At 51.0% G+C, this 23,199-nt stretch overlaps 1 protein-coding gene across 5 annotated transcripts; it reads right to left on the bottom strand.

Annotated features, from left to right (window-relative positions):
* On the bottom strand, window positions 1-23,103 carry ZSWIM9 (zinc finger SWIM-type containing 9). Of its 5 annotated transcripts, none has more exons than XM_061139730.1 (4): window positions 23,047-23,103; window positions 21,533-21,808; window positions 13,439-13,751; window positions 1-2,948 (listed from the first exon to the last, which is right to left on the bottom strand). In XM_061139730.1, the coding sequence occupies exons 2-4, from the start codon at window positions 21,796-21,798 to the stop codon at window positions 762-764; spliced, it is 2,766 nt and encodes a 921-aa protein (XP_060995713.1). In that variant the 5' UTR covers window positions 21,799-21,808; window positions 23,047-23,103; the 3' UTR covers window positions 1-761. The 5 variants fall into 5 exon arrangements, with proteins under 5 accessions (XP_060995713.1, XP_060995710.1, XP_060995711.1 ...); XM_061139727.1 differs by lacking the exon at window positions 23,047-23,103 and adding an exon at window positions 22,921-22,964; XM_061139728.1 differs by lacking the exon at window positions 23,047-23,103 and adding an exon at window positions 22,917-22,954.
* Window positions 23,104-23,199: the final 96 nt, after the last annotated feature.

The raw sequence follows: 23,199 nt of genomic DNA, 5'->3' as shown, positions 1-23,199 counted from the left end.
ACCAAAATAGTACTGTTTTATTCCAATCTTGAAGCGCCAGAGTCCAGACGGTTCCCCTGCCCCGCTGGAGAGCCCCCAGCCCATCCCATCAGGCCCCCAGGGCCCCCCTCTTATTCTGTCTCTTCCTGGAATGACCAACCTGTAGGCGAAGGCGATCCGACTCCAGGCCTCAGAGAAATCCCCAAATCAACCCCCTCCCGTTTCTTTTCTCCCCTTCCTTTCTTTTGCCGGTTCCTTTTCCCCTTCCCTCTGCTTCATCCGCATCTCCTCCGCCCCTCCCCCACCCTCCTCCTGCTTGTCTCCATTTCTTCCTCCTTTCTGCCTCTTTCCTTGTCCTCGCTCCTCCGTGTCTGTGTCTCCTTTGTCCTGCCTCCCCTCCCCTCTCCTTCATTCCCCTTTGCTTTTCTCCCTCCTCCTGCCAGACTCTCCCCACATCCTGGTGTCCTCCCCTCCCCCAGCTCTATCCCCTTCCTTCTTCTGTCCCGACCTGACCCTGTCTACACTCTCTCACCCCGACTTTCCTCTCCGAAGGAGAATCCCTTGGCCACCACCATCTGCCACGGGAGGGACCTCAGAGACCACACTGTCGGCTCCCCCTCGGATCCAGAGAGGCCAGCTGCCAAGATGGGGTCCCTGGGTACCCCAGGAGGTGGCCGGGGACAGAATGGGGTGGCCCTCTTGGCCGCAGCCCTGTTATCTTTGGGATCGAAGCGTGCCCTCCCGCCCCCACCGTGGAGGGTCACGGGCAGGGGCCGGCGGGCTCAGGGCTCGGGGGCCCTCCCCCAACAATCCCTGAGCAGGTCCATGTGGAATAAGGCTGCCCCGGTGAGGAGGCGCGCGGCGAATACGTGGCGGCAGGGCAGGCGGCGCGCGGCGTGGATGGAGCAGGTGCAGCGCGTCAGCGCTCCGTCCAGGAAGAAGTCCGAGGTGCCGTCCTGCAGGGCGAAGCCAGCCCCGGTCCAGTGGAAACCGCGGGTCCCATGCTGCCGGGCAAAGGCCAGCTCTTCGGCCACCAGCTCCGCCAGTTCTGGCCCGCAGGCTGCTCGGAACTTGGCCAGGGGCTCCCAGTCCACCTCCTCGTCCCCTGAGGGGCAGCACGGCCTCTTTGGTTCCCTTGGGCCTTCTCCTCCACTTCCTTCCTGCAAGCTCTCCCCAGGGGCCGGGTACCTCCTCCTTCTCGCTGCCCGCTCTGGGTCACCCTCCGACACCGTCCCCCCTGGGGTGCTGCACATGACTCCATCCCCCAGCCCTAAACAGCCCGCTCCTGGGTCCCCACACTCCCTGCCCTGCCCCCCTCTGCTCTTGGGGCTCCCAGCCTGGGCACCCCCTCCCTCTCCATTCTCCAGGCCCGCCACCCTTGGGTCCCCCAGCTGGATCAGAACTACATCCTCCAGGCCCCTTCTTCTTTTGACACTCAACCTCGCTCCTCCCTCTTCTCTAGTCTCTGGCCCTCTCTGCCTCCCATCTCCCCACTGGGGCCCCCTGGTGTCTCCATTCTCGGGGACCAGTTCCAGGGCCTTCTCCACAGGGATCCCCCTCCAGTTTCTGACCTCCAGCCCCCTCTCCTTCTCGGCTTCCAAATGCGGCCCCTTCCAGTCCCTGGTTTTCAGGCCACTTACCCGCTCATCGTGCAACTTGGGCCCCCTCCAGGAGCTCCCATCATGACTCCTGGCCCTCTCGCAATCAAACTGGGTCCCCCTCCCATCTGCGGTCTCCAGCACCCTAACCCTTCGATCCTCCAGCTGCGCCAGCCTCCAGGTATACCCTTCCAGTCCCCTCAACCTCTGGTCCTCCACCTGGGCCCCCCTCCAGATATAACCTTCCAGTCCCCAATCTTTCTCACCCTCCAACGGGCCCCCCCTCCAGTCTCTGATTTCGGGCGCTCTCAAGCGCTCCTTCTCCAACTGGGACCCTCTCCAGACACTCCCCTCTAGCCCTCTCACCTGGTTTTCCAACTGGACCCCTCTCCAGTCTCGGATTTGCAACCCTCTCCCCTTCTCACTTTCCACCTGAGCCCCTCCCCGGTCTCTGGTCTCCAGCCCTCGGGCCCACTCCTTCTCCAACTGGGCTTCTCTCCAAAAACTTCCCTCCTTCCCCGCCCCTCCCCAGTCTCCGGTTTCTAGGCCCTTCAACCTCTGGTTCTCCACCTGGGCTCCCCTCCCTGGCTCCCCCTCCAGCCATGGGCCCCCGTCATCGGAGACGTCGGGCGCCGCCTCCCCAGCGGCGTCGGCCCACTGCATGGCCACTAGATCGCGCAGGCACTGCGCCACGCTGCGCGAGGGGCTCAAGCGGCGCAGCAAACGCCTGCGGTGGCCGCGCACCAGGGCGCACGCGTCCAGGTCGCGGGCCGCTTCGAAGGCGCGGAAGCGCACCCACATGTCCCGGCGTGGTGCCCAGTTGCGCTCAAAGTAATCGACGAAGGCGGCCGGGCCGTGGGCGCGCAGCTCGGCCAGGGCCTCGGCGTAGGCGGCGGGGGACGACGCGCCCGCCAGGCGACACAGGCGGGGCCACAGGCCCGGGTCCTCGCGGCCGGCGCCGCCCAGCTCCTGCGCCTTGCTGAAGAGCGTCTCCAGGCCCTGCGCCCTGCAGATCTGGACGCGCGCACCGGGCAACAGCTGGCGCACGGCGGGCAGCTGCGCCGCCACCTCGGGCCCGGCAGTCAGGCAGCGCACGCGGCCTTTGACGTCTGGCGCGCTCTGCAGCAGCGAGGCCAGCGCGAAGCGCAGCAGGCTCGGCGTGCCCGGGCGCGCCACGCAGCAAGCGGCCTGACGCGCTCGGCCCGCGCCGTCCACGCACAGCACCGCCAGCAGATCCAGCGCGCCCTGCAGCCCTGGCAGCCGGTCCACCAGAAGCATGCGTGGAAAGCGCCGCAGCAGCGCCCGGGTGCGTGACGTCAGGAAGAACACGGTCTCCACCACCGCCTGGTCCTCCACGAACACCAGCTTCACCTGCGGGCGGGAGCGGAGAGGCGGGGAGAGCTGTCAAGAGGCGCAGGGGTCGTCGCCCTGCCCACTATTTCCCCCTCGGCGGGAACTGGGACTCCATTCATTAATTCATTGTTGCTGTTCTTGTTCAGTGGCCAAGTCGTGTCCCATTCTTTGCGACCCCATGAACTGTAGCACTCCAGGCTTCCCTGTCCTTCACTATTTGCCGGAGTTTGCTCAAATTCATGTCCATTGAGTCTGTGATGCTATCCAACCATTCATTCATTAGTGCCTGCATTTATCCATTTGACCAGCAGGAGGCAGTGCAGGGGAATTATTTAAAACCCAGATTCCAGATTGTCCGGGCCTTCCCAGGTGGAGCCGTGGTAAAGAATCCGCCTGCCAGTGCAGGAAACGCAAGAGATGGGGGTTCATTCCCTGGATGGGGAAGAGCCCCTGGAGTAGGAAATGACAAGCCACTCCAGCACTCTTGCCTGGAAAATTCCATGGACAGAGGAGCCTGGCAGGCTACAGTCCATGGGGTCACACAGAACAGGACACAATTGAGACACTGAGCTCGCAGGCCAGATTGCCTGGATTTGCGATGCTGGCATTACCATCTAAGAGCTGTGTGGTTTTTGCCCACTAGACAGCATCTCTGAACCTCAGTTCCCCCTACTAGAAAGTGGGTAGTCATTCCTTCCTACACTCAAAGGCAGTCTAGGGTAGTGGTTCTCAAAGTGTTAAGTCCTGGACCAGCAGCATCAGCATCACCTATTGGTTCCTTGACAGAAATGCATATTCCCAGGCCCTCTGCAGCCCTGCTGAGTCAGAAGTTCAGGGGGAGGGGCCCAGCAATCTGCCTTGACAAGTTCTCCCAGGGTCCCCAGGGCTTCCCTGGTGGCTCAGTGGTATAAGAATCTGCCTGCAAGGCAGGACACATGGGTTGGATCCCTGGGTTGGGAAGATCCCCTGGAGGAGGGCATGGCAACCTACTCCAGTATTCTTGCCTGGAGAATCCCGTGGACAGAGGAGCTTGGTGGGCTACAGTCCATGGGGTCACAAAGAGTCGGACAGGAAGAAGCAACTGAGCACGCATGCACCTGGGGCTCCCAGGCATGCTCAAGTCTGAGAGCCACTGTTGTAGAACTCAAGGGCATAGACTGTGGAGCCAGTTTGCCTGGCTTTGAGTCCCTGCACCACCACTTTCTAACCCTGTGACTTAGGCTCTCTGTGCCTCAGCTTACTCCTTAACCTCCTTTTTCCCAATTCCCCCTTCTGGGCAATGAAGAGTCATTCCTTCATTCATGGATAGTCATAGCATCTGGAGCTAGATGGCCTGAGCTGAGACCCTAGAGCCCCCACTTCCTACCTGTGTGTTGCTTCTGACTACTTCCCTGACCTCTATCATTTGCAAATGATGATGATGAGAGTGTGATTGGGCAGATGAAATGAATGGAAGTATTTAGAACATCTCAGGGCAAAAACAGGTTCCCCTGGTGGCTCAGTGATAAAGAATCCTCCTGCCAATGCAGGAGACCTGGGTTCAATCCCTGAGTCAGGAAGATCCACTGGAGAAGGAAATGGCAACTCACTCCAGTATTCTTTCCTGGGAAATCCCATGGGTAGAGGAGGCCGGCCAGTAGTCCATGGGGTCGCAGAGTCGGACGTGACTTAGCGACTGAGCATGCACACATGCAGCACTGACAAATAATATCACTATTATTCAACAATACTCACTCAATAACCAGTAAGTGCTCTTGAAGTGTTTGTTATTATCATAACTATCATCCATGCTTAAAGACCAGGTGCTCACAAAGGTCTTCTCTGACCACCCCATGTAAGCAAACACCCATCTCTCTCTAGCCACTTATAGCCATGGCACTTACCCCCCGAAGCATGTTACATTTTTATTTGCTGTTTCACTTATTGCCTGTTTGTCCTCCCTAGGATGTCAGCCTCACAAGGATACTGCTTCATTTCACTTTTGCAGTCCTTGGTGCTTTGAATGGCACCTGGCCTGAGCCACAGCTCAATACACCCCTAGTGAGTGAGGGAATGAATGCATGAGTGTGTAGTGATCACCACTGGCCACACCTCTGGAGTGGAAGTTCAGGGAATGCTGGTTTTGAATCCTAGTTTCGAGTCCACCATCCAACTTTATAGCCTAGTCCCCAGCACTCAAAACTGACTCTTAGCTCCTCTGTTTCTTCACCCTCCAGAAGCAATTCATCCCCTAGGGACTTCCCTGGAGGCCCAGTGGCTAAGACTCCTCACTCCCAATGCAGGGGGCACGGGTTCAATCCCTGGTCAGGGAAATAGATCCCACATCCTGCAACTAAGAGTTCATATGATGCAACTAAAAATTCTTCTGCATGCTGCAACTAAGACCTGAAGCAGGCAAATAAATATATTTTAAAAAATTCGGCCCATCCCCAAATTCTAGCAGCAACCATCAAAATGAGTCCAGAATCTGACCCCTTCTCCCCATTCCTGTGGCTACTGGTCAGAGCCATCACCATCTCTCACCTGGATTGTTGTAGCCATTTCCACCTGGGCTCCCTGTCTCTCCCAGTCCCCGACAGAGCTGCCAGGGGGGCATTTTCAAGATGAGACCACCCCCTCCCCTGCTTGAAAACCTTTCCCAGAAATTCCGATCACACCTGGTCTTTAAGCATGGATGATAGTCAAATCCAGAGTTCAGCCCACAGCTCTCTGGCTGAATGCTTGGGTCCTTGGACCTCATCTCCTGTCCCTCTCATCTGCCTTGGCCTCAGCCACTCTGGCCCCATTATTTTTGCATGAAAGTCACTTAATGGGGTAGGCAGATTAGTGGCAATGAGCTTAGGTCCCTTCTACCAGGCAGGCTGCTAGGCTGTTTCGGCCAGGCCCTGCAGAGCTGACCCATAGCTGAAGAACCAGGGTTGGAATATAGTTTAAGCATAGATCTCTCCACAAACTATTCTGCCATAATCTGACCTCATCCCTCAAAATGGGTTAAAAAGCAGTGCACAGTTCTCCACATTCAAAGGAAAAGAAGAAAACAAAAACAAACACCAAAACAATTACAACAACAAAAATTTCAATTAAAAAAAAGCCTAGTGGAGTCCAAAAAGAACACAGAAATTGTCTTCTCCACCCTAAAATTATACATTCAGCATCTTAATGAGCAGAGGCATTCGATACATTTTATGAAAAAGCCTAGTCAGCTTACCACTGAACCAGTTACAGCACCACAATCACTTTTTCAACCACCATTAATTTTTATATCTACAATTACTTTATGATTTAATTTATCTTAGCAGATGTTTCCATCTAGGACAGCTCTGTTCAATACAGTAGCAATTTACATTTAAATGAAGATTTAAAAAGATGTAAAAATTCACTTGCTCAGTCACACCGGTCATATTTCACTGGTTAACAGCCACGCGAGGTTAATGTCTACTCCGTGGGTCAGGGCAGATGGGACATTTCCATCAATACAGAAAGTCCTATTTGATGGAGCTGGTGTAGAAACCAATGTAAAGATAAAGGTCGTCAGATGCTAACTAGACTTACTGAGGCGATCATTTCACAATATATACAAATATCCAAACCCTTATGGGGACTTCCCTGGTGGTCCAGGGGTTAAGAACCCACCTTGCAGTGCAGGGGATGCGGGTTTGATCCCTGATTGGGGAACTAAGATCCCACCTGTCGTGGAGCAAATAAGCCCAGCGCCGCAACTTCCGAGCCCAACACGCTCTGGAGTCTGGGCACCACAACTAGAGAATCATTGTTCCCAACGGAAGATCTTGCATGCCACAGCTAAGACCAGACACAGTCAAGTAAATAAATAAAAATAAGTAAAGATAAAAGAAAAAACCCTTATGTTGTACACCTGAAACTAACAGAATGTTATATGTCAATTACGTCTCAAAAAAAGAAAAAGAAAGGATGAACAACAAGGTCCTACTGTATAGCACGGGCTTCCTGGGTGGCTCAGATGGTAAAGAATCCTCCTGTAATGCAGGAGACCTGGGTTGGATCCCTGGGTTGGGAAGATCCCCTGGAGGAGGGCATGACAACCCACTCCAGTATTCTTGTCTGGAAAATCCCCATGGACAGAGGAGCCTGGTGGGCTACAGTCCACGGGGTCGCAAAGAGTCAGACACGACTAAGTGACTAACCACAGCACTGTATAGCACAGGAAACTATATTCAATATCCTGTGACAAACCATAATGGAAAATAATGGAAAAAAGAATGTACATGAGTGTACAACTGAATCACACTGCCAATCAACTATACTTCAATTACAAAACAGAAATGAAAAGAAACTATTAATAGATACAATGGGTTAAAAGAAACCCAGAACAACCTTACATGTTTCCCTTGTATTAAGTAAGTTCTTATCTTTTTCTCCTTGGGAAAAAGAATAAGAGAATAGCAAATGGCACAAAGGGCTTCCCAGGTGGTGCTCGTGGTAAAGAACTGCCTGCCAATGCCAGAGATGTAAGAAACATCAGTTTGATCACCGGGTTGAGAAGATGCCCTGGAGGAGTCCACGGCAACCCACTTCAGTGTTCTTGCCTGGAGAATCCCACGGACAGTGAAGCCTGGCGGGCCACAGTCCATGGGGTGGCAAAGAGTCGGACACGACTGAAGAGAGGCGATTTAGCACATGTGCAAAATGCTGGGAAGAACTAACCCCACAGTTCTGAGAAATTAACTTTTTCAACAATCTGCCACAACAATCCTGAACAACAGGGCCCATTATTCCCATCCTGTTTTTCACACGGGGAAACTGAGGCACAGAGTGGTTCGGTTGCTTGTCTGGGGTCACACAGGTAGTAAGCAGCAGAGCTGGGATTTGAACTCAGGCACTTGGCCCGGGTCCGTGCTTCTGACCACTAGACCCTTCACAAAAGTGATCAGCCCTGCCTCCCAGGCTTCCAGGGTGAGGTGCACAGTGGATGGCAGGGCACGAGCAGGGTTGGAGTGGCCGGGGAAGGAGCAGCTGGGAGGGTGAGAATGAGCGTGGGTACTGTCTCAGACACACAGGTCGACGGCCCTGGGATGCAGCATCCATAGACCAGATTCCACATCAGAATGTGATGTGAATATCGGAAACCATGCCACCCCACACTCCCCACCCACACATCTTCCTATATTCAGGCACACAGCCTCCCTTTTCACATGTACAGAAAAACAGAACACCATGAGGACAGTGTCCAGACTGTCCCCCCCAAAATGAAGGAATACAAATAATAGCTAAATAGCCAAATCATATAGTTTCCAACTTTCTGGGCTCTGTTCCTTACACACACACACACACACACACACACACAGAGTAACCCTAAACCCTATGAAAGTGTCAGTCGCTCACTCATGTCAGACTCTTTGCGACCCCATGGGCTGTAGCCCGCCAGGCTCCTCTGTCCATGGAATTCTCCAGGCAAGAACACTGGAGTGGGCAGCCATTCCCTTCTCCAGCGGAATCTTCCTGACCCAGGGACTGAACCCAGCTCTCCCACATTGCAGGCAGATTCTTTATGGTCTGAGCCACCAGACCCTAAACCAAGCCCCAAACCCTATGAAATAGTATCTTTGATTATCTCCATTCTACAGATGAACAAACCAAGGTCCAAAGAGGTTATGTATTAATAAGTTATGTTCACAACTTACTGGATGTTCCCCAGCCAGGAAATGGTACAGTTAGAATGTATATCATGTTTTTAGTGTACATCCACATAAATAAAAGCAAATTTCTAGCTGTTACTATATCACCCCCCAAATGACTATCCTGATGTAAAAAACAGGACACAGAGAAGATTCGCTTTGGGAGCCAACAAGAGGCAGAAAGGCTGAGACTGAGCTGTGAGAGATCAGGGTAACCACAGACCAGGGGGTGCATGAGCCCCAGATTCAGATAGGGCTCTGGGACACCCTCGGTGAAACGGCTCTATGTGCTTGTCTGTTTTTACCCGCCAGCCAGCCAAGTGGTTGGAGTTTTCTCAGGGGGATTTGAGCGGCCCCAGAGGAAGAACAAAAGATGCTAGCATCTGGCAGGTCCCAGCATACAGAGCAAGATGCAGGAAAGTGGGTGTGATGTGCTGCCTTGCTGGGGGAGGGGGTGAGGGGAAAGAAGATTAAAAATAAACACATGCAAATGTTATCTGTGCAGAGAGCTGTGCGTTCAGTCTGTGCAGAAGGCAGTAGCCACATGGGGCAACTGAAATTTCTGTTCATGTAATTCAATGAAGAATTCAAGGGACTTCCCTGGCAGCCCAGAGGTTAAAACTCCACACTTCCACTCCACTGGGGCATGGGTTGGTTCCTTGGTGGGGGAACTAAGGTCCTGCAAGTCACAACTTAAAAATCCGGCATAGCACAGCCAAATAAAATAAAAGACTTCAGTTCCTCAGTCAGGCTGGCCATATTTCCATATTTCAAGCACTCAATAGCCACATGAGCTAGCCTACTGGACAGCAAGACACAAATCATTTCTAGCATCACAGAAAGTTCTGCTGGACAGCACTGGGCTATAAAACAGAAAGATACAAATGAATAAGCCACTGAATACTCCAGCAGCCTCTAGGGAGGAGCCCTGAGAGACAGGATATGAGAAGGGGACTTGTCACTACATACCCTTCGTACCTTTTGAATTTAGGACCATGTGAATGTCTTACATATGCAAAACACCAGTATTTAAATTTTTATTTTAAAACGAAGAGCCCTTTCACTACTCCGTGTCTTGGTTTTCTAGAATTTCTTCATTTCTTTCAAAAGTATTAAGGCAAGTCGACATATAATCCTGCAATCCCACTCCTGGGCATATATCCAAAGAAAACTGTTAATTTGAAGAGATACATGCACCCTCATGATCACAGCAGCATTATTCACAAGAGCCAAGACATGGAAGCAACCTAAATGTCCATGGACAGAAGATCAATGGATAAAGAAGATGTGGTGTGTGTGTATATATACATATATATGTGTGTGTGTGTATATATATACATACATATATATATATTTACATATATATATATATATATAAAATGGGCTTCCTAGGTGGCATTAGTGGTAAAGAACCTGCCTGCCAATGTAAGTAGACATAATATACCCAGGTTCAATACCTGGGTTGGGAAGATCCCCTGGAGGAGGGCACAGCAACCCACTCCAGTATTCTTGCCTAGAGAATTCCATGGACAGAGGAGCCTGATGGGCTACAGTCCATAGGGTGGGAAAGAGTCACAGATGACAAAGCAACTTAGCGTACACACACACACACACACACACACACACGTGCGTGCACAATGGAATATTACTCAGCCATGAAACAGAAGGAGGTAATGCCATTTGTAGCATCATAGATGGACCTAGAGATTATCATCCTAAGTGAAGTAAGCCAGGCAGAGAAAGACAAACATCATATGATAATGCTTATATGTGGAATCTGAAAAAAGCATACAAACGAACTTATTCACAAAATAGACATAAACTCAAAGACTTAGAAGCAAAAAGACTTATGGTTACCAAAGGGGAAAGGCAGGGGGAGGGATAAACTAAGAGTTTGGGATGAACATACACACACCGTGCTGTACTCTGCTTAGTCGCTCAGTTGTGTCCGACTCTGTGTGACACCATGGACGGTAGCCCACCAGGCTCCTCTGTCCATGGGATTCTCCAGGTAAGAATACTGGAGTGGGTTGCCATGCTGTCCTCCAGAAACATATACACATTACTATATATAAAAGAGAAAAGCACCAAAGTTGAGTATAGCACAGGGAACTAAACTCAGCATTTTGTAATAACCTATAAGGAAAAAGAATAGATATATGTATATGCTTAATAGAATCACTTTGCTCTATACCTGAAACTGTCAATCAACTATACTTCAATTGAAAAAATTAAGGTAGGGCAAGTCACAGACCCAGGACCAACCTCAGTTTAGGCTGGATTTCATGACAGCCTCCAAACTCGGAGCTAAAAGGATGACCCACTGACTTTGTAGTCTTTCCGATATGAACATGTTGCTTCTTGCAGGGGTGACCCTACACAGAGTGTTTCCAGGCAAAAGCTGGAACTGACAAGGAGGGGCGGGAACCTCAGTTCCAAACCGAGGGATATACACAGTGGTAAAGAGTATGTCCTTGGATCCAGACAGTGGGTCTGAAGTCCAGCTCTGTCGCTAAGTGAGCTGTGTGACCTCCGGCCAATTACTTGCCCCCTCTGTGCCTCAGTTTCCTCATTTGCAAAATGAAAATAAGGATGGTGAACTCCTTCCTTGTCGTGTGCTGGTGAGATTTTAAACAAATTACAATTTATAAAGCACTTAGGGTAGTGCCCGGCACATAGTAAGTCCCTGATAAATGTTAGTGAAATTATCAATATTACGTGTGGACAGAGGGCTGGGTGTGAAAGAGGGCTTGTTACTGGGCATGAGGTAGGGATGGGAAGAGTGCTTGGACTTGATTCTAGAGAGTGGGTTTATTACTGGGAAGGGTTAATTTTGACTCCTTGCTGTTTCTATGGCTTTAACCCTCGGTTTTGTTTTTTCTTTTTTTTTGCTGTTTTTGTTGTTTGTTATAATCATACATGATGGCCTGCCTCAGAGAACCCTGTCTCCTTGGTCTGACCCTTAAGCTAAAGTGTGTTTGTTTAGCTCACAGGGAGATAACCTGCCCCTATCTACCTATGAACGACTGTAAAGAAAAACTAACACATTCTCTTGCCTGAGACTTGCCATTCTAGGAGGTATTTCCAAGAATTAAATGGTCTTTTAAACTTGTTTCCTCGCCTCCCTCCATCTCCTATCCATAAAAGAACATAAAAGAACATCCAGGCCCTGAGAATGTTACCGAGTCCAAGCTTGCTCTGCTTGCTGCACAATAGGCCAATGAATCCGAGAGATAAGGTGAGGTGTTGAGGCAAGGAAGAGACTTTAATCGGGGAGCCGGAAGACTGAGAAGATGGCAGGCTAGCACCTCAAAATAACCATCTTATTGGGGTGTGGACGCCAGGTTGTTTTACAGATCAGAGAGAAAGAGGCAACGAGGAACTAAAGTCAAAAGGCAGAATAGAGAGGGAGATGCAGTGGGGAAGTAAAGTGAAAGGGTCTTCAGTCTTGCAAAACATCTCCAAGGGAATGTCCAACCTTCAGAAGAGGTGTGTTAATCTCTTCTATTCACAGGCGGGCAGGGACAAACTATCTCTCCAGGAGCTGAACAAAGGCACTTTAGTTTACAGTCAAGCAGAGGGGCAGGGTCCTCCAGGCAAGCCATTGAGTATGGTTACAATAATAAAAGCAAGTCAAAGAAACAGTTTCCAACTTGGAGTCAGAACTGGCTTCCTCCTGGTAACTAAGAAGACGGTTATTTTGAAACATTAGTCTGCCTTCTTCTCGGTCAGCTGGCTTTCGGCATAAAGTCATAGTCCTTCCTTCAACACCTCGTCCCTTGGATTTATTGGCCTCTTGTGCAGCAAGCAGAGTGAGCTTGGATTTGGTAACAGGTTCACACCTCATCTTTATCCTGAGTTGGGACCTCTTCCATGCATGAAAGGAAAGCACAGCCACAAGGAGAAAGAAGAAACCAATCTTCTTTCCTCCCTCCTTCTCTCCCTCCCTTCCTTCCTTCTTTCCCTTCAAGTCCTCCCTGGCTTTGAAGTCTGATCAAAGCAGCAGAGAGATTCCTGACTGAGGAGCAGTATTCTCACCGTTCCTCCAGCACCTGGATCTCCCCCCAGCATCAGAGCCTCTGCAATGACTGTTCCCTCTGCCTGGAACCCGCTTCCTTCTGAAGACAGAATGGTGGTGGGGGTGGGGGTCCCCTCCCTCCAATCTGTCTCCTCAGCTTCACCATCATGTCCTCAGAGGCCTTCCGTGACCACTCACATTAAAATAGCCCCCTTACAACGGTCCCTGTCCACATCCTTGCCCTATTCTCCTTTACGATTCTCCCCCAACCCCCGCAACCCCCATTCATCTTGTTAGGTAGTTAGAAATAGGGAAAAGGAGTCCAAAATGGCGGTGGCTAAAAGACAAGGAAGGGAAAAGCCCGCGAAAATAGAACAGAGGAAGGTCAAAGGAAGGTCCAAGGACCGGAGTGAGGACTTCAGGTAGAACAGCTCCTGCCCAAGCCCAATTTGCATAGGGCAGGCCCAGGGGGAAGAAAAAAAACATATAAAAAGAGGAGCCAAAGGGCTCTCTCTCTCTCTCTCTCCCATGTGTGCGTAGGTTCTTTCTCTTTCTGTCTCTCTCTCCACAGCCCCCCAAAGGTCTACTGCAGGGCGCGATCCTAGAGGATAAGTTCTCTGAGGGACTGTGTGTGTCCTGCTGGCAGCCGCCTCTCACCCCCATCGCATGCCTCCATAAGTGCTGAATGAATGAGGAAAGGAATGAATGAAAGACAAGAATGAATGAATGAATGGGAGGATGGATGGATGAATTAAAGACCCGCGAGACTTGGGCGTGGCTCTCCCCCGCCCCCACCCCCACCCCCCAACCCGCGCCTGCCTCTCGCGAGACCCCACCTTGGCCTCGGGGTCGGTGCGGAAGAGCCCTTCGAGCACGTGCAGGGCATCCAGGACGCCGTGGTCGCGGCCTTTGCAGTAGGAGAGCAGGCGGCGCACGTCGGCCGGGGCCACGAACTGCTTGGAGATCTTGTTGGTGGTGCGCACGGGCAGGCAGGCGTTGGCCAGCAGGTGGCCCGGGCGGAAGTAGTAGGCGAACTCGAGCGGGCAGGCCGGGTGCGAGTGGGTCAGCTGACACTCCGTCACCACGAGGCGGTCCCGCAGCGGGCTCAGCTTGACGATGATGAAGGCCGGGCAGCCAGGCTGGGGGGGCCTGCGGAAGAAGGATCACGGCGCCAGTCACATCACCCCGCTGCCCGCCCTCTTCTGCCTTCTCTCTCTCTCCTTTATTTTTAGTTTTTAACAGTAAGAATTGTTTCAAGGTGGGGGACTGATCGATTCATTATGAGTTACGGATTAAAACATACACAGTACTAAAATAAAATAAATACACTACTATATATAAACTAGATAACCAACAAGGACCTACCTTATAGTGCCGGGACCTATACTCAATACCCTGTCATAACCCACAATGGAAAAGAATCTTAAAAAAAAGAATATATGTCTTAACTGAATCTCTTTGCTACACACATGAAACTGACACAACACTTAATCAACTATCTTTCAATAAAATTGTTTTAAAAAGAATTGTTTTGAGCATAGAGAAGAGTAGAGGGCCTTAAGAATATGCCGGCTATGTGACCTTGGGCAGGTTGCCTCAGGTCTCCCGGCCTCAGTTTCCTCTTAAAAGGGAGGTAACAATCATCACACATTTCTCATAGGGTTGTTGGGAGGATTAAAAGAGTTGCTACCTGGAAAGTATTGGAAAACAGTGTCTGGAACATGGGGGAGGGCTGTATGTTTGCTAGAATTCTGTATGCACCACCCCTAGCTCTATTAAAAGTGAATGCATGGTTTATTTTACTTACCTTAATCAATTTGAAGAAATACAACATTTCATATACTCCTGTATCCGCTTCTGACTTAGCAATAACATTGCAAGCTGAGGCCTTCTGTGAACTCTGTCCCAACAAAATCCCCTCCATCCTTCTGTCCCCAGAGGTAGTACTCCCCAAAGGGGGGTACTGAGCATTCCCCCATGTGATTTTATGTATTCATAAGCAATGAAAAGTGTGTTACTAGGTTTTAAAACTCTGTATACATGAAAAGGTGCTTAAACTGATTAGGTATCAAAGGAACACAAACCTTGACGATGAGACATCTATATTATATATAGATGTAGATACAGATATGGTGGACTATTACTCAGCCATAAAAATAAAATAATGCCATTTGCAGCAATATGAATGCACTTAGAGACTACTATACTGACGTTAAGTCAAAGACAAATATACAACACTGCTTATACGTGGAACTGAAAAAAATGACACAAGCTTATTCACAAAACAGACTCAAACAAACTTATTATGGTTACCAAAGGGGAAGTGGGAAGGGGGTGGGGTAACTTAGAACTTTGGGATTAAAGTATACACACTACTATATATAACATAGGCTCCCTGTTGGCTCAGTGGTAAAGAGTCTGTCTGCAATGCAGGACACACAGGTTTGATCCCTGGGTCGGGAAGATCCCCTGGAGAAGGAAATGGCAACCCACCCCAGTATTCTTGCTTGGGAAATTCCATGGACAGAGGAGCCTGGTGGGCTGTGGTCCATAGGGTTACAAAGAGTCAGACACAGCTGAAGCAACTTTGCACGCACACGTGCCCACAAGGATAGTCACATCTTAGTCGAAGGAGCTGTGCAAATGTTATTGTATAGGGCAAACAGACTTTGCACATATGATTAAATTCGGATTTGAGATGAGGAGATGATACTAGGTTATCCAGACGGGCCCAGTGGAATCACAAGGGTCCTTAAATAAGGGGAAAAAGGAAAGAGGAGCATCAAAGTCAGAGAACGATTGAAAGATGCTATGCTGTTGGCTTTGAAAAGGGAGGAAGAGGCTGCAAACCAAGGAATGGGGGTGGGCTCTAGAAGCTGGAAAAGGCAACGAAACAGATTCTCCCCTGAAGCCTCCCGAAGAAACACAACCCTGCAGACAACTTGATTTAGCCCACTGAGACCGGTGTTGGACTTCTGACCTTCAGCAGTGTAAGATCACGCATCTGTATGATGTGTGTGGGAAGCCACTATGCCTGTGGTAATTTGTTACAGCAGCAACTAGAAACTAATACAAGCATCACACTCTGTATAACCTTTCGTAGCTTTCTCACTCATTAGCTCTCCACGACTTTTCTCTTTCATTATTTGCTGCCTAATATTCCACTCTACAACTATGCCAACTGTTAGGTTGTCCCCAGTTCTCCCTTCTTACAGACAACACGTGAGCTAACACTCCCTTACACATCTCTATGTGCGTGAGGAAAAGCCCATCTCAGACAGAAGTTTTCAAACTGCGGGGCATGGCCCATTCTGGCACCTGGCATCAACTTAGGGAATCCCATCCGGCACGGTGAAAAACAGAAGAGAATAAGGGAAAAGAAAATCAGGGTACCAAAAAAAGAAAAAAGAAAATCAGAGTGTATTTCTCTGATAATATTTAAATTGACATCTGTTGTCCAAAAGTGGGGGCCGTGTTTCTCCATGGGGAGGTGAGACTGGCATTTTTGGTAGATTTCACGTTTATAGAGCAGGGGTCAGCAAACGTACAGGTCCTCTTGTACCATAGACACAGCCATGGATGATACGTAACTGAATGGGTGTGTCTGTGTGTCAATAAAACTTTATTTACAAGGATGAGCTGCAGGTTGCATTTGGCCCCAGGGCTCCTAGTCTGCCAACCCTTCTAACATAGACTATGTGGGGTCTGGTAGAGTTAAGAAGGCTCCTGGGTGGTAAATGCCAGTAGCACACCCCAACCCCTAAATGTTCCCACGTTCTTTCTAAACAGTCCTTGAGGAGGGTGATCCTTCTCAGGATCAACCTGAGAAACCTCCAGTCTAAATACTTGGGATTGTCTCTGTTAAATTGGAGACAATTCTTTTTTCCCCTCTATGCACAAAGCAAAACCCAAGCGTTTAAGAGATTTTAAAAATCCACAAAAAGCATTTGAGACTTTTTGCCTAACTTAAAGTAACAGAAAGAATGCAAATTTGGAAAAATCTTCAGTGTACAAATCATTCTAAATAAAATATAGATGTGAAGCCTCCCTGATGGGCTTCCCTGGTGGCTCAGATGATGAAGAATCTGCCTGCAACGTGGGAGACCTGGGTTTGATCCCTGGGTTGCAAAGATCCTCTGCAGAAGGGCATGTCAACCCATTCCAGTATTCTTGCCTGGAGAATCCCCATGGACAGAGGAGGCTGGTGGGCTACAGGCCACGGGGTCGCAAAGAGTCAGACACGACTGAGCGGCTAAGCACAGCACGGTGGAGTCACCATGGTGGTAACTGATGAAACTCAAAGAATTTCCAACATGCAGCCATTTCTAATCTAAACAAGTGACAAGTTCATGGGGTTCTACCCAGTACATTTGTCTAGGAAAACTCATGGGCTTTCTCTCTGGTCTGACCTCTTTGGGCCTGGGTGTTTCAGCCCCTAGAACAAGCCCCAACTCCGGGGGAAGCCATGCATCCAGAAGAATGGATGTACCAGAGAATGGCATGTGCCCTCTATGGGGTCCCAGTATGTCTCACAATGGTCTATGGCAGCCTCAACATGCCACTTCTCTCCATCTAACTGGGGGAATAATATCATGAGCCCCTCTCACTGTCAGCTCCACATGGGCAGGAATTTTAGTCTGTTTTGTCTACTGCTGGATCCTCTATGCCTAAAACAGCTCTGGCCCCTGGGAGGTGCTCAGTAATATATGAGTGAATGACTGTATGCCACTGTCTGAACCCCAGGTACACCACTGATTACTCATCCCACCAAAATCACCCACCACCAAGTCCTGCCTATCACACCTTCTAAACTCTCCAAACCATTCATCCCCCCCTCCATTTCCATTGCAACCAACCTACCATAAGTTCTTTCCCTCTTCATGTAACATCCTTCTCCCTTCTTTTCATCTAAATAACTCCTACTCATCCTTCACAACTCAGAGCCAGCATCACTTCCTCCAGGAAGCCCTCCCTGACCATCCCTGGGCAGATTCCATCACAATATTGGCATGATGATTTGATTGATGTGCATCTGTAATGAATGCTCCCCACTGAAATCATAGCACCTAAAACACATACACCCTGCATATAGTAGATGCTCAAAACAAAACTCGATGAAATGAACAAATGCAAGATGCCTAGGACCAAAATATCCTTAGGGTGTCAGCACACTCAACTCTCACATTAATGATCCATGATTGAAATAAAGATGAGAGGAAAAAGAGGGAGATAGGATGGTAATTAAAAGCCTGGGTTTTGTGGTCAAATTGTGTGGGTCTAAATTTTGGTTTTCCCTCTTAGCAGCTGTGTTATTTTGGGAAAGTCTTTTAACCTCTCTGCGCCTCAGTTTTCTCATCTGGAAATAGAGGCTAATAATCATACTGACCTTGCAGGGTCGTTGAGGATTCAGTGAGATGATTAAAATATATGGTGACAAAGGGGGCTGACATCTAATGAACAGTTAATTAAAAAGTAGCTGCTATTTTCAAACATCTTTTTTTCTTCTAAAAGTACCCTTCCTAGGACTTCCCTGGTGGTTCAGTGGTTAGGACTCTGCACTTTTGCTGCCCAGGGTGCAGGTTCCATCCCTGGTTGGGGAACTAAGATCCTGCAAGTCTTGCCGTCAAAAAAAGTACTGTTGCTGTGTTCTGCATTCCACTCACACAGTTCTTCTGGATATTTCAGGTTCTCAAGATCTTTGTGTTTTCAAAGGCTAGTGTGTGTTGGGAAAGGTTGGGAGTTCTGTTCTAAAGTGGGGAGTGCTGTGAGAGCTGGGGGAGATACACCAATGGTGATTTGGGGGTCAGTGTGCAACCTCCAGGAAAGGATGGGCTAGAAAGATGGCCCTTCTGTGTGTTTCCTGGACCCTCAGCCCCAGCTGCCTCTCTGGCCTCTGGTTTCCCACCTCTAGTCCATCCCCTATCAGGCCCCAGAGGGTCTTCCTATCCCCAGAGCTGACCCTGCTCACAGCCCCAAGGAGCACCAGGATGAAGTCGCAGCTCTTAGACTCAGCTCTGCAGGTCTGGGCCTGACACCATTCCAGCCATGTCTCCGGTCCTTTCTCATGAACTACATCCCCAGACACTGTCCTCAGTCCATGGAAACTGGACAGGCCCTGCCTGAGCAGCTGGAGGGAACAGAGGGGCTCAGAAGTGATGGGCCCCCATGTCCTCAGCCACTTCATCAACCACCTCCATTCCCAGGCTCTGCATCCTGGGACCATCCCACTGTCCTCCCAGTCACCCGGCCCAAGCCCAAGGCACGGTCCTTGCTCCCTTGCTGCTCTGTCACTCCCTCCCATCCCTCCTGCCCCCTGGGTTCCTCTGAAATGTGTAGAGGGACAGTGCCTCCATGTAGTATGTGCCATGTGTTTGTTAAGTCACAAACATACATAACACAAACATATAGAGAAAATACCACCTACTGGTCACCTCTTCCAGGAAGCCTTCCGGATCTACCCTGGGAGCTCTCAGTAGAGCTGATCATTTCTCTTTTATCCTCCTCCATCTTTCTCTTTTTTTTTGTTGTTGTTGTTGTGGCGTTTTGTTTGGTCGCTAAGTTGTGTCCAACTCTTTTACGATCCCATGGACTATAGCCCCCCAGGCTCCTCTGTCCATGGGATTCTCCAGGCAAGAATACTAGAGTGGGTTGCCATTTCCTTCCCCAGGGGGTCTTCCTGATCCAGGGATGGAAACTGCGTCTCTGCATTGGCAGGCAGATTTTTCACCACTCAGCCACTAGGGAAGCCCATCTTTCTCATTACTTTGGGCCATTTCTTGGGGGTGGTGGCCTTTGTCTCCTCTATTAGATTCCTGAGCTGCTCAAGGGCAGACATCAGCTCTCTGGGTTCCACATGCCCTGTGAAGAGCATGAATACGGTAGGGGCTCAGTGTCTGTTGCTTTGAATTGGGTTCTATTAATGAAGAGAAAAAACAAAAACAAGGAGCGATTCCAGATTGGGCCTGAGCTCCCAACGAGCTCTCATGTTCTAGGTGTCCGGGTGATAATGAGTGTTTGATGCTGTTCTGTTTCTAGCTCTCCAAGTCTGTTTCTAGAATAAGCAGTGGGTAAGCTACTGAAAAGACCCTGATGCTGGGAAAGATTGAGGGCAGGAGGAGAAGGGGACGACAGAGGATGAGATGGTTGGATGGCATCACCGACACAACGGACATGGGTTTGGGTGGACTCCAGGAGTTGGTGATGGACAGGGAGGCCTGGCGTGCTGTGATTCATGGGGTCGCAAAGAGTCGGACACAACTGAGCGACTGAACTGAACTGAAGCTACTGAGAATTGTAATCCTCACAATAAAAACTTAATAAACTCTGAATGAGAACTGTAGTTACTAAGCAATCACCTGGGCTGAATGATCTCAATCTATTTGCTCACTGAATCCTCACAAAACCTATTGATCAATACTAGCGTGTGTGTATGCGTGCCAAGTTGCTCCAGTCGTCTTCGACTCTTTGTGACCCTATGGACTCTAGCCCTCCAGGCTCCTCTGTCCATGGGATTCTCCAGGCAAGAATACTGGAGTGGGTCGCCCTGCTTTCTTCCAGGGCATCTTCCTGACCCAGGGATCGAACCACCGTCTCCTGTATCTCTTGCATTGCAGGTGGATTCTTTACCACTGAGTCAACTGGGAAGCCCATTAATATATTACTTCTCCCATTTTCCCAGGGAGGTAACTGAGGCCCAGAAAGGGGATGTCACAAGCTCAACATCACGGGCTGATGAGCAGTGGAGCCGTGGGGGGGCCCCAGGCTGCCGGCTTCCGGCTCTGTGCATGTGACTGCTATAACAGTTCTTATGTATTGAGCTGCCCCGTGTTCCAGGCACTGGAAAGCCGCCTTCCTGTTCACGGTAACCTTACAACAGCCCTCTCCATAGATGAGAAAACTGAGGCTTGGAGATGTCAAGTTCGCCGCCCAAAGAGACCCACCCAGGAAGTGGTAGAGCCAGTCTCAAGCAGCCTACAGGCAGAGCCTGTGTTCTTAAGCGAACCCCTCTGTCCCTGGCTCCCCATCCAAGGGTCTCCAACTCATACACGGGCAACCAGACAGACGAAGGAAGTGGCAAAGGAGGAGGTGGCAGAGAGTGGTGGGGTCTGGGGCAAACCTGAGTGCCAGAGCCCCGTCTGATTGGGGTGGCTGTCTGCCACAAGGGAACAAGGTCAGCCTCCTCCCGAGTCACAAGGGAAGGTGGAAACCCAAGACTGTATGGGGAATGTGCAGGGTTTAAAATTAGGGTCAGTTAAAATACCCCTGGCCACTTGGTTGTGCCTCCTAGCCCTCTTGGATTCCTCAAGCCCTCTGAAGCATTACAGTTAGAGGGAACTATTATCCGTGAGCTCGTTCATATCATGTCAGTCTTCTCTCCTTTTGAAAGCAGAAGGGCTGGGAATTTGTCTGTCTTGCTAAACTCCCCACCTCCCCCAAGTGAAATATCCCTACCTCCTGGCAGGGGACCTGGCCCTGCATTTACTGAATGCACGGATTTTTTTTTTTTTTTGGCTATTTTTGTCCTGTGGCTTTCTCTGCAGCTAGCCTCTTCATAGGTGTCCTAAATCTGGCTCTCATCTGTTTTTCTGGCTGGCTGGTGTCTTTGGCGCCATGTCTCCATGTTTTCGGAATTTTCTTTTTTAATGTCTCTTGGGGGTGTGTGTCTGTCTCGCTCTGTGCCTCTCCACAGGTCTCTAATAAACTCTCTAAGTGGAGGCCACACTTTGCAAGTGGCTCTCCAACCCTCTAGCAAACTGCTTCTGTCTCAGGAAACTTCCCTCCTTGACCCTCTTAGTCTCTCTTCAAGGTGTATTTAGCGGTTTCAGTTGACATCTCTCCCCTCCCGGTCTCCCGTGTGCGGGCTCGCGCTTCCCCCTCCCCCAGGACGCACCCCCCGCCCCCCCCGCCAGCCCCCAGCCCGGCTCACGCACCCCACGGCGGGCCGGCTGGGCGCGCGCACGTCCTTGCACACCAGCCGCACGTAGCTGTACTTGAGCACGTCGATGAGCGTGTAGAGCGGGGGCGCGCTGGCCCAGCGGCAGCGCGCCAGGTGCATGGAGCTCTTGACGAAGAAGAGTGCCAGCCGCTGCTGGCACCACGCGTCGAAGAAGCGACTGAACTCGGCCCACGAGAAGAAGGCCCTCTCCCGCAGCTCCTGCTCCTCCTGCCCCGCCGCTGTGCCGGGTGGAGGCTCCATCCTGGGGCGCCTGGGTGGGAGAGGTGGGGAGGACACCTGGATATCAGATCCATCCTCTCCCGAGGAGGTCTCCCGCTTGCTCCAGTCTCCGCCTGCCTCTTCAGAGCTGACGCCTCTCTCCAGGTGGGACCGGGGGCGGGGGCGGGGAGCGGGGTGTACCCGTTAATCTCCAGCCCATCTTTGGCCTCCTCCCACGCCCAGCTATATCCCTGGGACAGTTGGAACCTGCCAGGCTGATCTTTTAACTCCAGTTCTGGTCTCCTCCTTCATAGACGTACGTGATCCCTACTACAGTTGCGGTCCCTCTCCCAAAATATGACTCTTAAAACTCAGTTGTGGACCCCTTCCCGAATGTGTTCCCAGCTTCCGAGTAGGATTTCCTCCCCTTCCGGATGTGCTTTCTGCACTTAGCGGTAACTAGAACGTCCACTTTCAGGTGCCTATACGGGGGCTGTAACCCACATCCAGCTGTGAGCGCCGCCCCCCCCCCCCCCCCCCCGCCCATCTAAAGTTGCTCGATCTCCGGATGTGCTCCGCACCTCCAGTCATGGATCGCTCATCCCCAGTCTTATTCTTCATGCACCTGTGGCTCTCTCCTCCCCAGATGTGTCTCAGATACTAGGCGGCTGTTGCCCCTCTCCCAGATGGGGCCCCCATGGGTTGCCACATGCAGCTGTGCCCCTACTTCCAAGAGATGCTCTCGTATCCAGACGTCCTCCCCACATCGAGTATGGCCCCTTCGCATACAGGTGTGTGCCCCATTCACTTATGGCCAATTCTCAAAAGTGTCACCAATATTCATCTGCGGTCCCCATCTGCCCAGATGAACTGCGCGGCCCAGCTGTGGCCCCCTCCTCCCACGTCCAGCTATTATCCTCCCCCAGATTCGCGTCCTCGCCCTAGACGTGGCCCGTTGTCGTTAGACGGGCTGCATCGCCCCAGATGCTCCCCCACGTCCAGCTGCGCCTCCCCCACTTTTGGAGCCACTCCCAACCGGCTCCAGGCTCCACAACCCCTCCCAGCCCTGCCAGCCGCGGCACCTCCCATCCCGGCTGTCCCACCCAGCTGTGCCTCTCCCCTCCCCCAGATGTGCACCCTTCCCGCCCCTCCCCACTCACCTACCCGCCCCGGAGCGGCGTCCACCTCCCACAATGCCCCGCGCCGCGGCCCGGCCCGGCCCTTGCTCCCGGGATGCCCCGCGCGGCCTCCCGCCTCTCTTCCCGCCGTGCCTCGCGCGGCGGCTCCCACCGAGTCTCCGTTTTCCCGCTGGTCACTCCTCAATCCAGAGCAACAGTGGCTCGGGGCTGTTTCCCAGCGTGCTCTGCGGGAGGGCTCGCCCCATTTCATTCCCTTTCCAGGGAGTCTCACGTCCGGGAGACTACAACTCCCAGCGTCCTCCTC

The sequence above is a fragment of the Dama dama genome, chromosome 4 (genome assembly GCF_033118175.1).
Source record: "Dama dama isolate Ldn47 chromosome 4, ASM3311817v1, whole genome shotgun sequence".
In the NCBI taxonomy this organism is placed as follows: domain Eukaryota; kingdom Metazoa; phylum Chordata; class Mammalia; order Artiodactyla; family Cervidae; genus Dama; species Dama dama.
This window is presented reverse-complemented; position numbering and strand designations above follow the sequence as displayed.